General features: G+C 36.2%; 1 protein-coding gene across 3 annotated transcripts; it reads right to left on the reverse strand.

The window, feature by feature from the left end:
* Positions 1–374: 374 nt before the first annotated feature.
* On the reverse strand, positions 375–12103 carry LOC122830265 (malate dehydrogenase, cytoplasmic-like). Of its 3 annotated transcripts, XM_044115493.1 has the most exons (10): positions 11801–12103; positions 11631–11728; positions 6974–7072; positions 5640–5736; positions 4660–4835; positions 3519–3641; positions 2727–2903; positions 2534–2647; positions 1592–1681; positions 375–812 (listed from the first exon to the last, which is right to left on the reverse strand). In XM_044115493.1, exons 2-10 carry the CDS (start codon positions 11682–11684, stop codon positions 690–692), a joined length of 1053 nt encoding a protein of 350 aa, XP_043971428.1. In that variant the 5' UTR covers positions 11685–11728; positions 11801–12103; the 3' UTR covers positions 375–689. The 3 variants fall into 3 exon arrangements, with proteins under 3 accessions (XP_043971428.1, XP_043971427.1, XP_043971429.1); XM_044115492.1 differs by having other exon boundaries at positions 11631–12087; XM_044115494.1 differs by lacking the exons at positions 11631–11728; positions 11801–12103 and adding an exon at positions 7959–8103.
* Between the last annotated feature and the right edge of the window lie 4333 nt (positions 12104–16436).

Consider the following 16436-nt stretch of genomic DNA (forward strand, 5'->3'; position numbering starts at 1 on the left):
ACACAAATGCTATTGGTCTTTAGTTATAAAGATAAACAATATTATATTTACTGCCTATTAGTTTCATATTGAAAAACTAATTTAAGATTTTTTTACTGCATACACATACACTTACATGTAATTGAATTTGAAATTATGCCGCCCCCATGTGGTTGCTGTTGTCTACTGTAAGCAAATGATGGACAAAAGGATGTTACAAGTATGTAAAATTGAGTGTGTAAAATGTATACAAAGTATATTATTTGTTTGACATCAAATGCTAAACCTTTGAGCTCTTGCTTCAGCTCAGTTTAAAACAAGCAGAGACGTTTAGGAGCCGGCTGAGGTGTGTAGTAGTGAGAGTGATGAGAATCGATGAGGCTGGAGAGGGTTGGTCAGATTTCTTAGTTTTATTGAAGAGAATATGGTTCGTTACAGTTTCTGCACAGCTAATGTGTGTGTTTTTATCTACCAACAGAGACGTCTTGGTGTCTTGCACAGACACAGGTCAGGCCAGGTTGTGGAGGTTATAACAGGTTTTCTGGAAACCTGAAGAAGGGGCCAAGTTACACACACACACGCACACATCCACACGTACTCTCAGAGGTGACACACAGACTCCAGCTCAGATGGTTTAGCAGTGGAGGACATCTTCAGAGGCGAGAACAGCAAGGATGTAAGAGCTGCTGCTGGTCAGCAGGAGGGGACAGTCACTTGGACAGGAAGTCCAGGGCCGTGTCTCGCTCCTCCACCAGCTCAGCTGCTGTGGCGTCCATCTTGGCTCTAGAGAAGTCATTGATGTCGAGACCATCCACTATTTTCCAGGACTTGTTCTGGGGATTGTAACAGAGAAAACACTTTCAGGGTTTGTACACTTAACCCACAGTAGAGTTCAAGTATTTACAAGGCAAGTTTCCAAACTTTTCCAGCACCACCCCTTGGAGATAAAAATACAAACGAACTAAAGAGAACAGCTTCAGTTTACCATTTTCTAATATGTTTTGTTACTGTTGATAATATCTTGTGATAGTATAGTACATTCTACAGAGAGGACAAGGTAAATTAAAATATAACAAACTTATGTTTTGAATAAAATGCCTCTCTTACTCACACACCATATAGACCTGACTGGTCTAATAAAACTGAAAAATATGGTTATCCAAGTAAAACAAAAATCTCTTAAAAATGTTCTTGGCAAGTTTTCCGGCATTTAGTAAATAGAAATATTTTTGGTAATTCCAACTGCCCTAAAACAACAGAAATGTGGCCTGATGCAACTTCAGACAGTGAGAAAAAAAAATTGTGTTTTATTATAGTTACATATCTGATTTCAATTGTACATAATGCCTTTCAAATTTGAGATTTAAAGAAACATTAGATTGCAATTTATTACAAAATTCAAACATTTTCAAGGATTTCACAAACCCTGTACTTTGTGTGTGATACTTAAAAGTTTTGAAACAAGTGGCTTTCATTTCACTTAGAAGCCTCAGTTTGACAAAAAGAAACATCTCTCATTCAAAGGGTCAGAAAAAAAACCTGAAATGTGTTTAAAATTCAACAGGAAGAGAAATAAACTGAGTGAACCCTTTCAAACTAAGAAACAGCTCACCTTGATCTGGACGGGGAAGGAGTAAATGAGGTCCTCTGGGATGCCATAGGAGTTTCCAGCAGCATAAACACCCATGGAGATGAACTCACCCTGCAGAAAACCAAACAGAGAAACTATTTATAGTAGTTTAAACAACAGAGAGTGATACCAACTATGTTGTATCAAAAACTACTTTAAAAAAGTTTGGCTTCTCATCACAGCCATATTTGACATCTTGAAATTGATCCCTGTCTCTTTAAGAAGCTCCTACTCTACAAAACTCCCCCGCCAGCATTTTAGATTCACAACAACGCTCTTCATTGTCTTTTCTAGCATAATGAGAAGTAGTTTGTATAAGCTCAGCAGATTTGCAGTTCCACCAGGTGTTTGCTAATTGCTATTAGCAAGCTATGGGAGATTCACAGATTCCTCAAACACGCATGAAAGAATCAAAACAACAAACTTAGTGTGTTTTTGATTAGAGACTAACATTGTAACATGACGTAAATCTAAAAAAAGTTGATTTTACATCATACTGCCTCCTTAATGAAACAGTTGGAGCTAAAGTGATTTAAATCAAACATTTTCAAGTGATAGAATGGCCTAGTCGAAGTCCACAGCTAAATGCAATTGAAAATTTGTGTGAAAACTTCAAAACTAATGTTCAGGGAAACTGATTGAGCTTTAAATAATTAGCAAAGATCAGACAAAAATGTCTGATAGACATACTTGTATATGTTAATATTTTTGTACCACAATAATCTTAACATGTTCAAAAAGGAGTGGGAGTAAAAAAAACAAATGAAGTCCAACCCCATAAACTCATCCCATGTTTTCAGATGAATTCCTCGTTATTAAATCTTTACATAGGTTAATTTTCAATTGTATCTGTTTTTATTTGTCTTCTGGAAGTAACGATTTTTGTCAAAGTAACCACTTCCTGTCCTTTCTGCTCATACTGACCTCCTTGGTGCCAAACCAGATATCCCTCATGTGGTCACAGATGGCCTTGGCCGCCGACATGGCGCTGGACAGTTTCCTCGCCTTGATGACGGCCGCACCTCTCTGCTGCACCGTCTTATTCCAAAAACAAAGGTAGTTTTAGATCATTTTACATTTTTATATACCCATCTTTGACAGGAGGCTGAGTACTCACAGAGATGAAGTCTCCTCTGAGCCAGGCATCGTTCTTCACAGCTTCGTATGCGGGCTTTTCACCGCCGGGAACGTTCACCTTGGCATGGTGGACGTCAGGGTACTGAGTGGAGGAGTGGTTCCCCCAGATGATGACGTTCTTGACATGGCCGGAGGACACACCACAACGCATCGCCACCTGCAGGACAGAGTGATGTACTGCAACTAAAATGATCATCTTAAATATTGCAGGACTATAATTAGTCCTAAAAGTTCTTACCATAAAATTGTTGCAGAACACATTCTCAGAGATAAATAAGCTTCAAATTCTAATGAACATTCAATACTGGAACTGGAAGACATTATAAATGTCCAAAATAGATAAAACAACAAATAAAATGAATTATGAAGTCTGTAAACAAAATTGTCCTTCAAATAAAAGAGTTAGTTGAGACCAAAGTATCAGACTGAAGACTTTTGTCATCCAGAAAAAGAAAGAAAAAACAAATCATGCAAATGGAAATTACTGAGCTTGTTTTAATTTATTACGCAATCATACCTTTCCAAATCTTCTTTCAAATTAGAATCAACACTCATCTTCTCTGTTATTTGACACATAACGTTTCTGAATTGATTGTTTCTCAAGAAATTTTATTTTGCTAATTGGATCTCTGTCTCTTTAAGAAGCTTCTACTTTTGGTTTCAACTGTATATTCAAAAAGATGTTCTTACAGAGATAAAGGAAGTCATTTTGTCCTTGTTTTTTCCAGCGTGCTCATAACCGAGGGTCATCTTCATTAAGACCTGGACGTACCTGGGAGCACGCTCTGTTGTGGTCCAGTCGGGTCAGGCAGGAGAAGTTCTCTTTTGGGATAGATGGAGCAGACTTGGAGGCAACCAGACAGTTTGTGTTTGCCGGGTTTCCAACCACCAAAACCTGATGGGAAGAATCAAGAATCTCTCTGTGAGTCGGGCAACACTTGTTACACACAGCTCAGAAACAGAGGAGGATTTACAATCATAATATCAGGATGTTTCTGTCAAAATCACCAGATAGTCATTCTTTTAAAACAAAATCTTATGAAGTATTTTTGGTTTAGTTTCTAGTGCAAATGTCATATTACACTTGAAATAAGACAAGGTAACTTACAAATAACTTTTCAGCAAGAAATATGAGCTTGCTTTAAGTCAGTAATACCTTAATATTGATGAAAAAGTACTTGTTCCATTGGCAGTTTATTTCACTTATAACAAGACATTTTCCCATGTTTTAATGAAACAATCTGCTAGGTGAACTTGAACCTTTTCATCAATAAAAGTTAGGAAGTTAGAACAAACTGTTAAACTTGTACATTTTTATAGATACGGGGCTGTAAAAAGTATTTGCACCATTACAAATTTCTTTTGTTTTTGTCTTTTAAATGTTTTAACCAATATCCGACAGATAACTAGAGTAAGTATAGAGCAATATTCATATTCTAAATTATTGAAATCAACCTGTTTGTGGGTGAGTCTAAATAATTACATGTTTTCCTTTCTGCACAGATTTGCCATTTATCACACCTTGATTTCTGGAGATATTTAACCTGTCTGATGCCACTCAAGAGGTTTGATGACACAAGGCGCTGACTTATTTGTTGCAGACTTACAGATCATAGTCAAGTGTGATTTTGTATCAAGATGAAGATGTGGTTGAACACAGATTTAAAGGACAGCAGAAAAAACTGCTGGCTTTGTGAAAAAAGCCAGCAGTTTTTCTGGTGAAAAGAGTTCACTTCAGCACTTTCATGTCCTGTGTTTTGTTAGTAGCAGCATAAGCATAAGAATAGAAAGGAAAAAAACAAACATTTCTGGGAAATTATTTCCTCAAATTTGGAGTGCAGCACAATGAGGTTAGACACCATTATGTAGCTCAATAACGCCTAATCAAGTCCAAAGGAAGCCGAAGGCGTCACCTTTACGCTCTTCTTGGCATACTTGTCCAAAGCAGATCCCTGAGTCTTAAAGATTGCCACGTTTGCTTTCAGGAGGTCCTTTCTCTCCATTCCCTCCTTCCTGGGCATGGAGCCCACCAAGATGGCGGCATCGATGTCCTTGAAGCCCACCTCCACCTTGTCAGTGGGGATGACCTCTGTAGACAGCAGAGACAAAAGTTTACTTGAGGATTTATGTCATGTATGACATTTTATCTTGCCATGTTGTTTTAATGTTTTTCAATTGTTTTATGTTATTAAAGGCTCATCTAGTTTATAGCCAAACTTCCTAAGGCTATAAATATCATAGAGTTCAGTATTTGTTTATACTTTACACTTATCCATATTCAACGAAACTGTGGGACATGTTAAGTTGCCAGAACATTTTGAAAGAAAAGTAAAGACCTTAATGCATTCTTCTTAATATTCTGATGACTTCCTATGCATACTATGCTACTTTTTCCTTCAGTCTCAAAGCTAAATGATCTGAAGACTTCAGAGAAATATCAGTAGGTCTTGGAGATAAATTCCTGCTGCTTCGACTGATCCTAATGATGACATAGTTTGCCGTTTGCTGGGTTCCATCTGTTATCAGACTGAACTTCAATCTGTGCTCACTGCTGCTCTGTTCATTGTTGTACCACCACAGCTCTGATTAGCTGCTGTGGTGGCTGAACCAGCATCCAATCAGAAGCTTTGTTTTTGACACTCCTTCCTCATGTGTGTAGGAGAAACAGAACTCAAGGACACCACAGAGACTCATTATAACCCACTTGAAAGTAACCTGTGTTTTGTTGTCTGTTTTTCTTTGGGAAAACATCCTGAAACAAAAGGGATCATATGCATCGATTGTGATGAAGCATTTTAGTGCAAAACTCAAGAACAGGTTTAAAAACTTTCATTAAATAAGAAGCTAAAGGAAGTGTTAGTTTCCTTTTGATTAGAAAGAGGAAAACACTCACCCCTCAGCAGCGGGAGGGCGCAGTCCTGCAGCTCCATGACGACTCCGTCCAGCACAGGCAGCATAGGGGGGATGTCCAGCAGGATCAGGATGATTGGCTGATGATAGGATGGAAAACTGATTTTAAGAGGATTTTTCAGACGACAAAGTCAAGAACTAACAGTTCAGGTGTGGGTTAGGGTGATCTTAATGTTGGTTTAAATATGCACGCTATGACATTCCATCTGGTTCAGAAAAATTAAAACCTTTCCTAAAATTTATGCCATCAAATGTCCTTCATGTTTCTCAATGTTTCCTGAAAGACATTTTTACAAAATTCTCCATCTTTAAACACCAAAAGTTTTTTTGTTTTTTTTTATTTAAGAGGAAAAAACTAATACTTTAAATTGCACACATTTTCTCAATATTTTTGCAGCTATGAATTGTTCTTTCAGGTTAAACTCAATATGTTGCAGAATATTTAGTGCAGCCAATAATTAAAGTTTATAGCTGCTCACACAGGATTTTAAATATAGACCAAGATGTTCATTTTTAGTCTCACCTGACCAAAGCATGTACTTCTTGTGTACCCTGTCCTTTACCTATTGTTGCAAACAGGACTATATTTGTTAAGTGCATGACTGACAATTCCTACCAATTAGCTGATTTTTGAAGGGAAAAGGTTGCACTGGGTTTTATTTATCACTATCAGGGTAAAGGTGGTGCCCCAAAAAACAGATAGAAAGGAAAAAAAGCATGCTACACCTTTCAGTTTTGGTAAAAATTTGAAAACCCATTTTCTTTCTACTTCACAACTGTGTACATTTCTATGTTAGTTTATCACCTACAGTTTTATTAAATAGCTCAAGATGTGCTTTTGCAAGTCACTGTAAACATGTTTTTGTGCACGGCTGTATCTTAAAAACTTGTAAAAAAAAAGTTGGTTTTTGTTTTTGCTCAGCTGCAAGGTTACCAACATGATTACATTTTGAACAAACAGTGCATAAATTACATTCTGAGACAATTTTACAAAGTTGAATTCAAATCCTAAAGCTGATACATATTAGACATTTTCACTGGGTCCTGAGTAGATCAGTAAACTCTCTATCTCCAGCTTATACATATATTTCTTGGGATTGTTTCTTAAAGTCTTATTTTTCTTTTCCTCCTCTACATCATCAAGCCATGCTGCAAGTAAATCAAGGGTAGTCTTTCAGTGAACGTACATTATTCATTGTAATTCCATTACATAACAGTAAAGCACTTTGTCCCAGCTGTGCAGTGATCGTGTTCATGCCAAAAGGGGGCCTTCCGCTGCTGCTGAAGGTTATATAATAAAACCTGAATGAATCTTACCTGGTCCTTGCCAAACACATCTCCCTTTGCGATGCTGTACAGCAGGGAGTAGGCAATCTGGCCTGCAGCACCAGTCACCACAACACGAATTGGTTCAGCCTGGAGGAGAAAAAACAAGAGTGGCTCCTTTGAGTAACCAACCTACTCACTTAAGAGACATGTTATGGCACCAGCCTGCATTTCTGTTGTGCGAGTTAGATCATTCGTTGTGTGTGTACATTGTTTTATGAAAAGAGGATATGTCTGTAACCGGTTAAACTCTGCTGTGAGGCAGTTTGTTCACAAGGTCATTAACAGCAACTAGCCCTGCACCAGAGCTCTGTCCTTCACATGAAGGAGACTCGTCAACAAACTCCATTAAGATCACTGAAAACAGCAGAATTACCTTGCATAAACGTTAAGTTGAATCTTAAGTCATTCAGCTTTGTTTTTAATTTGATTTGTTTGCTGGCATCTAAGATTTTTCTTCACATTCTGCTTCAAAAATACTAAACAGCCAACATGTAACCGTTTTTCAACCGTTACGATTTGTTAAGATTCACCCTGATGAAGATCGCCCAGATTGGTTAATCGGGCAAAATAGAAAATCAAAACTCTTTGACGTCATCGTGACGCTTACGCCACGCCACCCGCCCTGTCCGTGTCAAAGCGGATGAAAATGTATGAAAGCACCGCCGAGCAGAAGCAGCAGCTCCTCTCGGTGTTGAACTAACAAGCACCGTTGTGTCTTGATGCTAACGTGTGTTTACATTCAACCGCTGGCCCTCATTACCGTGATGCTAACTGCGCAACATCCCGGCTAAAGCAGCTCACCAAACAGTAAATCATACGAATAATATTAGCATTTTAGCATAATGTGAACAATAAGGTGCGATGTTTCCACCGTCTACAAAACTACATTTGGATTATTTCGAAAGACGTACGTTGGCAAAGTCTTTATAGTATCATAAAGTGATATTCCTAATCATTAATTTGCTCCTCTTACCATTTCTGCTAAAGGATGAAATTGCGTTGGCTCAGCTGCTGCTCTCCCTGCTCAGAGTCGGACTGGTAGACGGAAGGGTCACCTCTATCCGTGTATTCTACAGTCAAACGTTGAAGTGACACTTCCTACGTAAGTACGGGATTTGTAGTCTTTTTACGATGCTTTTTCAATTTTCCTGACTGCAACTACCTCAAGAAGAACGCAACGCCCCAGAATGCATTGCTCTGATCAAACCGCGCCCACTAGTGCCACATTCAAACAGTGAACGATTTTCTGAAAAGACTCCTTTTTTAGAGGTGATTCTTTAAGCCGCACAGCAGTGACATCTTGTGGCCAACTGAGAAATTACATGATTTTCTTTGAGACATCAGTCTTTAACGCTACAAGATTCGAACAAAATAAGAAAAATGAATAAGTCCGTTTCCCTACCATTAATATTTCATTTTTTAAAGAAATTTTCAAGATACAATCCCATCAGATCCCATTGTGATTTAAGAACCTGTAAGATTTTAAACCTTCGGGACAAAAAAAGACCAACTAAAATTACACTAAATATGATCATTTGAGGAATCACCTAAACTTTAAAAAATAATCTACAAAGCCACTGAATAATGTTCTGTAAAGGTTAACTGTAAAAGTATTAAACTCTTTCCTTTTAAAAAAAATTACATCACAAACCTTCATTTATTGTATTCGGATGCATATTCTTGAGGGGTCTTGTTGAAAAATTTATTAAGCAAGACACCAACGTGTTTACAGAAAGCACTCAAGATTTAAACAGAAACACATGTAAAAACTATAAAAGCATAAAAACCATAAGGACAGCTCAAAAACAGACTCTGAAGTAGAGTCAAAGGCCTGAGTGAAAGTGGACCTTTAAAAATTTCTTTAAATGATCAATTTTCTGAACAGATCTAATGACAAAAGGTAGATTATTCCAGAGAATATGATAAGCTAGTGTAAACACATGATCACTATTATTGCTTTTTACTTTGGATTTAGAAAGGATGAGGAGCATTTGGTACTTTGACCTTAGGTTTATTGATGGGATGTAGATATGTTATTATATAAACATAATAATAAGCTCTTGAAATCAATCCTGCATTAGGCTGTGAGCATATATGCACCCATATTTTACCAAATTATAGTAAAATACAGGCCCAAAAGTAAACAGGTCAATTCAAACTCTAAGATTTTTCAGTTCATTTTGTGCTCTCTCTCTGTCACACACAAAAATGCACTTTTAATCATTTTTATAATATTATTAAATGTTATCAGATGTTTTTCTAAATTGTTTTCAGGAATACCTTTCATTTCAGTCCTCACAATATGTAGCAAATAAAATTACTTAACATTCTACATTAGTGATGCTTTAAATTTCTATTTCAATGATTGTGTTGTTGTTATCCACATTGGGACATTTACAGTACATAAGAACATATCGTCACCTAGTGGATGACAATGGAACAAAGTTTTGAAGGGATTTCAATAATTTACTCCATTTAGTTTAAAATGTTTATAAAAGACTCGAAGGAAAAAACAAGTAATTTGTGTAAGCCAAAGATACATAAAACTAAGACTTAAAAAAGACCCAAGGAGGGTTTCAAAAAAACATTTCAAAGATAAGGCACTAATTTTCTATTCTTGTTATTTTCTGATAAATCCTGATCGTTTATTATAACAAAATAAGTACTCATTTGTGCTAAAAATAAATAAAAGTAACTGATTAATCCCAGGTGAATTCACTGGGTTGAATTAGATGATTACTTTCATTTCAAAGTAAAAGTCTCTCCCTCTCTTGCAGGAAGTCTCTTGGGTTAACTGTAAACTTGCCAAGTTGTCAACCTGTTATCTGTAGCTTGGCAGGAGGTAAATCCTTGTAATGAATCCTGTCTGACCTTCTAGAGAATAGGACAACTCTGCTTTTACAAGCAACATTAAAGAGGTTGTAGTCTTAAATTTATTTTGTAGATGTTAAAATCAGAAATATGCTTTTTAGACTTTGAACTTTGAAACTCTTAAATAAATGCTCTAGTGAGCATTTTTAATGGTGCAAAAAGGACCTTAATACAAGGTTCAAGTTAAAAAAGGTTACAAGTTTTCATGTCTTGTACTTATTCACTACTGTGCAAAATCCTCCTCTGAAACCAGACACATTGCATGAAAAACAATAAATGTGGCTGATAAATACTGTTGAATCTTAGAGTACAGCAGGATGCAAGATTTAAATCAATGACCAACTAACAGAAAAACCTGATGACAAGCTGCTGACTTAACTCATTCTTTAAAATCAGGTGTGCTGAGGCTGGCAAACGTCTAAAAAACATGCAGGATCAGGGCTGTGAGGCACTGTGCAGGAGAGATCAGACAGGGAATCAGGTGGTGTTTCCAGGTAAACTGATGCCAGGGTATAAGCAGGTCAAGGGCACAGCAGCCATGTTGGATTTTCAAGTTCTGTTTTTATCAAGCTGCTCAGAGTTGCAGCGAGCTCAGCAGTGTGAGGAACTGACCGTGGTGCTGATAAACTGCAGTTTGTTCAGCTGCAGCAAAGCGCCGGCAAACACAGAGAACACAAGCGGAAGTCTGAAATGTGACTTTCAAAGTAAAATTAGATCAGCTCCTGCTGACGTTAATCCTAGTGGGGTCACTCGAGTCAATTTTCTTTTATTATTAACATTTATTCGTAAATAAAAACAAAAATAAATAAACAATGAGGTGTTTAGTTTAAACCTTCTACCAATTAAAGAATTATATACATAAATTATGTACTTAAATTCAAATGTTCTCACTGGAGGTGTCTGCATAATACACAGCAAATAAAGTGTTAATGGTTAATATTTACATACAATCATAACTTCAAGTGTTATTAATTAACACATTCAGCCTGTTCTAAGAAATCTTACTGTCACTTGATATAAATGACTGTGCCCTGATGCTCTTGGCTGCAAAATAGCAGGAGAAAAAAAAGTGGACTCAACAAGTCATATTATCAGTTTTAACAATATCTCCATTGCATGACTTTATAAAATCGTGTAGCTCATGTTTTCAGTTGAATAAAGATTAGGTTTGACATACAGTACAGACCAAAAGTTTGGACACACCTTCTACTGTACATTCATGTGTCTGTACTGGTCTGTACTGTACATTCATGTATCCTAAAACGTTTTAATGAAACTATATCTCTGAATGCGTAATTTTAAACAATAAATACATACCAATAATTACAATTATTGTTATTACATTTTACAGAAAAATTAACACTTCACGGCTAATTAAGTCAGTTTTGTTTGCAGACTTTTATTCTGAAATCAGTAAGCGGAAGTTGCTTGATATACATTCTCTGACCTACTGGAGTAAATACTTTAACAAAACCGCAGAGTTTGGATTATATTATTGAATAAATCAGAGAGAATTCCCACAAAAGTGTTGGTATGTATAGAGAGACTTTTTAAATAGGCTACTTTCATTTTAATGGCCTACCTAACAAAATATAGGGCTTTATGCTGCATTCCTATATTTACCAATGTAGCAAAAGAAAAAGGGGAAAACAAAGATAAGAGGTAGACACATTTGAGACAGAAACGGTTTTACGTATGAATTCATCTGCCGTGGTGCGTTCAAAGTCAACTCCGCCCCCGGTCTTTCGAGGCAGCTGTGCTGCTTTTAGCTCACCTGCTGGGAAACAGCCCGCACCACCAGATACATGGACGTCAGCAGCGTCAGCATGGTCCCGCCGTGTTTTGTTGCCTTCAAACGATAACAACGGTCCTCTGAAGGAAAAAAAATGGCGGCTTGACCCAACAGAAAGATGGCAGAGTAAAGAGGAAGGTGCGACAGGATACCTCCAAGGCGTCCTTAACCGCGCTGCAGTCCGACTTTCACGCCTTTTTGCGTATCTTACGAGCGGCTCCAACTCACACCTCCGCCCAACCTTTCCTGCAGCCCACAAATACACAAACCCAAAGCGCCGAGCCCAGTCTAGTCGCTTAATAAGATTTTGAGTCCGCAAATAGCCTCTGACCAAGACGCCATGGAGTGTTTCATGCGTGGCACAGGTGTAAATAAAAAGTGTTAATGGTTGTACAGTAAAACTGGTGTATGAAGGAGATGTGTGTGGGAGTCAGTGACGTCAATGCAGGGGAAAAGGGATATGAAGGCTGCTGCAACCCAAAATGTATATTATAGCGTTACGTAAGGCCAGCAGGCTACCGCAGAATTAGCTCATTGATGAACAGCAGCAAGAGACAGTAAAGAAAAGAAGGATCAGTACACAGGGGCGTGCACAGAAAGTTCTGCATGGGAAGACCAGGTCGGCGCAACTGTATCTCGGGCAGGACCAAGCTAAATGATCAGATTATCCAACCAAAGCTCGATTTTCAAACGCCTTCTTTTTTTTCATTATTCTTCCAGTAAATGCCAATAACTGGCCAAACCTGAACTGGGAAATGTTTGGGAATAAGGTGAAAATAGGAAGGTGCTTCTTCCAGTTAGTGGATGATAACATCAACGCTGTCATTACATTTACTGCCTGAGGCTTTTGAGGAGACAAATAGATCAGCATTTTCCACAAAAATCGCCCACTTTCCCACCTTTAAAAAACACTAAACATAAAAACATAAGTAGCTAAATGGGTTTTTAAAGTATTTTCCATGTGATTCAGGAATTTACTATATATATAATATTTAATAAATTAAAATTTGCATTCAAATGAGGCCTTTTTGAAAAATAACCTTATGCAAGTTTTAAATAAACCCACATTTATGTATTAAATATATTTTTAATGGTGCAATATTCTGATTTGGTCATGTTTTTATTTGTCAAAGGAAATCTTTATAATTAACAAAATAAAGGCTTTTTAACATCTACCTATGTGTAATTAGTCTATATAATATAATATAACTTACTGATAAAGTTCCAGTAGTAAATGGGCTTTTGGTAATATTCTAATTGATTGAGTGGATCTGTATTTATCTTATAAAACTAAAACCACAGTTAGTGAAACTACAGCTTGACTTCCTCATCAACATAGTCGACAAGGTCTCTGGTGCAACAGACAAGAAGTTGAAAGAAAATATAAGATTAGACTTTTGCACAAAAACCCAGCTTGCAATATTTCTTTCTTCTGTTTTTTAACAAATAGAAAATAACATGCCAAACTTGAAACACCTAAAAAAAAAAAAAAAGAATAAAAGGACCACAGGAAGTTTAACTCCCCACCCAGGAGTTTAAAAGGAATTATGAAGCTGATTAAAACATAACTTTAATGACCAACCTTGGCAAAATCCTACCTCTTAAATAAAATATTCTGGCGTAAAATTTGAAACACTATTCTCTCGTATATCTATTAACATGTGGATGTTATCAGATATACATATCTGATATGTATATCTGTCATTTATATTTATTTTAATGTCTATGAATGACTGCTATCTGTTTCAAAATGTTTGATTAATAAAATTGTGACTGAAGTTGCCACATAACCAGGTTATTAATTTTGTGTCTGTACTGTTAACAGACTGCAGAAAAAGAGTTAAAAGTTCAATAAGTAGTTTTTTTTAAAAACTTGATAACATGAGTACAATAAAAGAGAAATGTGGCTCTTTAACCAGGTGAGAGCAGTTTTTTTCTTTCATATTGTGAAATAATTATTTGGTTTAAATTGAGGCATTAAGTTAAAACTCAATTCAAGATTAATTATGTTAAAAAACAATGTTTAGACCAGGGGTCTTAAACTCCAGTCCTTGAGGGCTGCAGTCCTGCAGTTTTTAGATGTGCCACAGGTACAAACCACTGGAATGAAATGGCTTAATTATCTCCACCTTGTGTAGACCAGTTCTCCAGAGCCTTAATTATTCTATTCAGGTGCTGCAGCAGAGGCACATCTAAACGTTGCAGGACTGCGGCCCTCGAGGACTGGAGTTTGAGACCCCTGGTTTAGACGACTTGTCTCTTGTTGTTAAATCAACTTTATGAACTTTAATTTTTGAGTTAAAACCAAAACAATTTTCTTGTTGAGTTAAATTGCATTTTCAAGGCAGCAGGTGGACTTTCATTTTCAAGTTAAACCTACTTCAAATGTTTTACAATGTAAATAACAGGACAAAAAAAAAATCTGAACTTGCAGAACCCCCTTATGGAAGATAAGAAAATCCAACCAGAACTTCATAAACGTCATCTAATTGATTGTTTCCAAACCCAAAATCCATCTACTGATTTATCTAATGTGATTAAGCTATTCACAAGGATCAACAAAAACAATTTTAATAAAATATTTTTAACAATATTTTTATCTGTGATTATCCCATCAGTGACACAGTGGATAGGAGCGTTGTGAGTTAGAAACCTTGATCTCCAGTTATGTTATTAAAAGGAAAAAATGACTCAATCATGGTCTAAAATCTAGTCACATTTCCACAACGAATAAGTAGAAACCAAATAAAAACCCAAGAGTCAGTTTGTCGTCAACTGCCAAATCACGACGGTAAACATTTCACCGCCTGGCCCAGTCTTTTACCTTGATATCCGCTTTATCATTCTACAATAAAACACAGTTCAGGCCACACATTGCTCTGCTGCCACACCTCACTTACACACCTTTGTTTTCTCGTTCTGCCTTTGTGAGACTCTCTGCCCTGGATAAGACTAAACCTGGACTTTTGGCTGGAAGACAGGCATCAGTCTGTGAACAATGAGGATCCATTTTCACGTGGAATTTTCCTGCAGCTACACGATAAAGAGCAAACTGGGACACAGCAGCTGGTGCCAAATTAAACCCTGACACCCTGAATAAGACAGAAATATTAATGACAGGGGCAGCAGAAGATTGGGTGGGGAAAAATGAGCATAAGCTGATATGAGGCCAGGTTGGTTCTAAAAAAAAAAAAAAAAAAAAAAAAAAAGCCAAATTATATAATATTTTTTGCATTTAAATATGAAATCATTTTCTAAAAATTCCATTTGACGTGAAGAAAATAAAATATTTTCTGTGACATATAAAATAATGTGATAAGATTTATACAAATATATTTACTACAGTAAAAATGGGGAACTTTAATGGTGTTTTATGGTCAAATATGAGGTTTTATATTTGTAAAGATTTCTATTTGTTTAAGTATGTATAATTTGTTTTATATTTTATTGTTGCCATTGTGCTATTTAGGAATTTTCAGTTGTGGTTTTGTCTTGTCTTTTGTGGGAAAATGAAAAATGAACAATAAAATTGTTCAAAGCAACAAAAAAAGTTTGCAATGAGCTGCATGTGTTTTTGCAGCTAATGAATAAAGATGAAGATTTTTCATAATACAAACATCTTTTCATCATAACCAAAACCTGCAGGTACATTTAAAAAGGCAAAATTTCAACACAAAAACAGTAATTTTACTCAATTAATTTAAAAAGTACATCAGTAAATTAAAGGGAAATTTAAAATATTTCCTCAGATATTTGTTCTACATGCTGCTGGCTGTGACAGCAGGAATGGTTTCCTGTAGCAGTCAGTGTTACAGTGACTCTTGAGAAGCCTCTGACTGAAGAGATTCTGTCAGACAGTTTTATGAAGATGATATCAGGGTTGTGTGTAATTTTCTTGATTTTATGAACAATCCTTGCATGCATCGTCATCTTCAAGGGGTCCAGAACAGAACCAGACAAAACAACCAAAATGGCCGACGTCTGAGCTCTGTCTTTGCTGCTCTTCTGATTATTTGGCATTTTAAAGGAAAATCTCCTCATTTGTGGGACATTTATGAAGACACACAGGCCTGGCTTGCACGCTGTTGTTTCCAGTGTGATTTAATCTGCTCATGGAGAGCTTTTATTTTATTTTCCAGTGTTTTTTTCTTTTCTTTTGTTGTGCAAGCCCGATTTTCTTTTGACTCTGATTCTTCAGTCTCAACAGATTATGGCAGAAGATATTGGATTCTCCAGAACAAACTAATAGAAGATACATAACCATTGTTACTAATCGAATTAAAACACTTAAATGGCAAAAACATTTGTTTTAAATTGCCAAACAACAATAACAATAATAAAAATAATAAGTATTTACTTATTGTTTTGAAGATTTATAAGCTATTTGTAAGATAGTTTATTGTTTTTTTATTTTAAAAAAATTTACAAACAAGTGCAGAATTACTTAACGTGCATGACAGAATCTATCAACTTATTGATAAAGCAGCAGAAAGAGAATTGATGAATCTAGAAAGTTGTTTCTAAGTTTGTGGATGTAAAACATGAATCATAATTGTGTTCAATATGGTTAAGATTGCTCAGTCATTTTGATCTAAAACATTAATCATCCATCTGCTTTGAACTATATTTTAAAATTTCTAATAATTCTTCATGGAGTTATTTCTGCTAATCTCTTTTAGACAATAAAATTGTTCAAAGCAACAAAAAAATGCCACTAAACAGTATCACTGCTTCTTGCGTCTATATGAGATTGAACAGAAGATAAGGAATAATAACTCAGATAGTATC

This window comes from Gambusia affinis, linkage group LG04 (assembly GCF_019740435.1).
Source record: "Gambusia affinis linkage group LG04, SWU_Gaff_1.0, whole genome shotgun sequence".
Lineage (NCBI taxonomy): Eukaryota > Metazoa > Chordata > Actinopteri > Cyprinodontiformes > Poeciliidae > Gambusia > Gambusia affinis.

What these genes read in the sequence shown, in the direction of transcription:
- LOC122830265 (XM_044115493.1), bottom strand. Translation starts at nt 11,684, where the DNA reads ATGCTGACGCTGCTGACGTCCATGTATCTGGTGGTGCGGGCTGTTTCC. An exon ending in ATGTGTTTGGCAAGGACCAG is followed by an intron (nt 5,737 to 6,973) that starts GTAAGATTCATT and finishes TCCTATCATCAG; the next exon opens with CCAATCATCCTGATCCTGCT. An exon ending in CCTTCCCCGTCCAGATCAAG is followed by an intron (nt 813 to 1,591) that starts GTGAGCTGTTTC and finishes TACAATCCCCAG; the next exon opens with AACAAGTCCTGGAAAATAGT.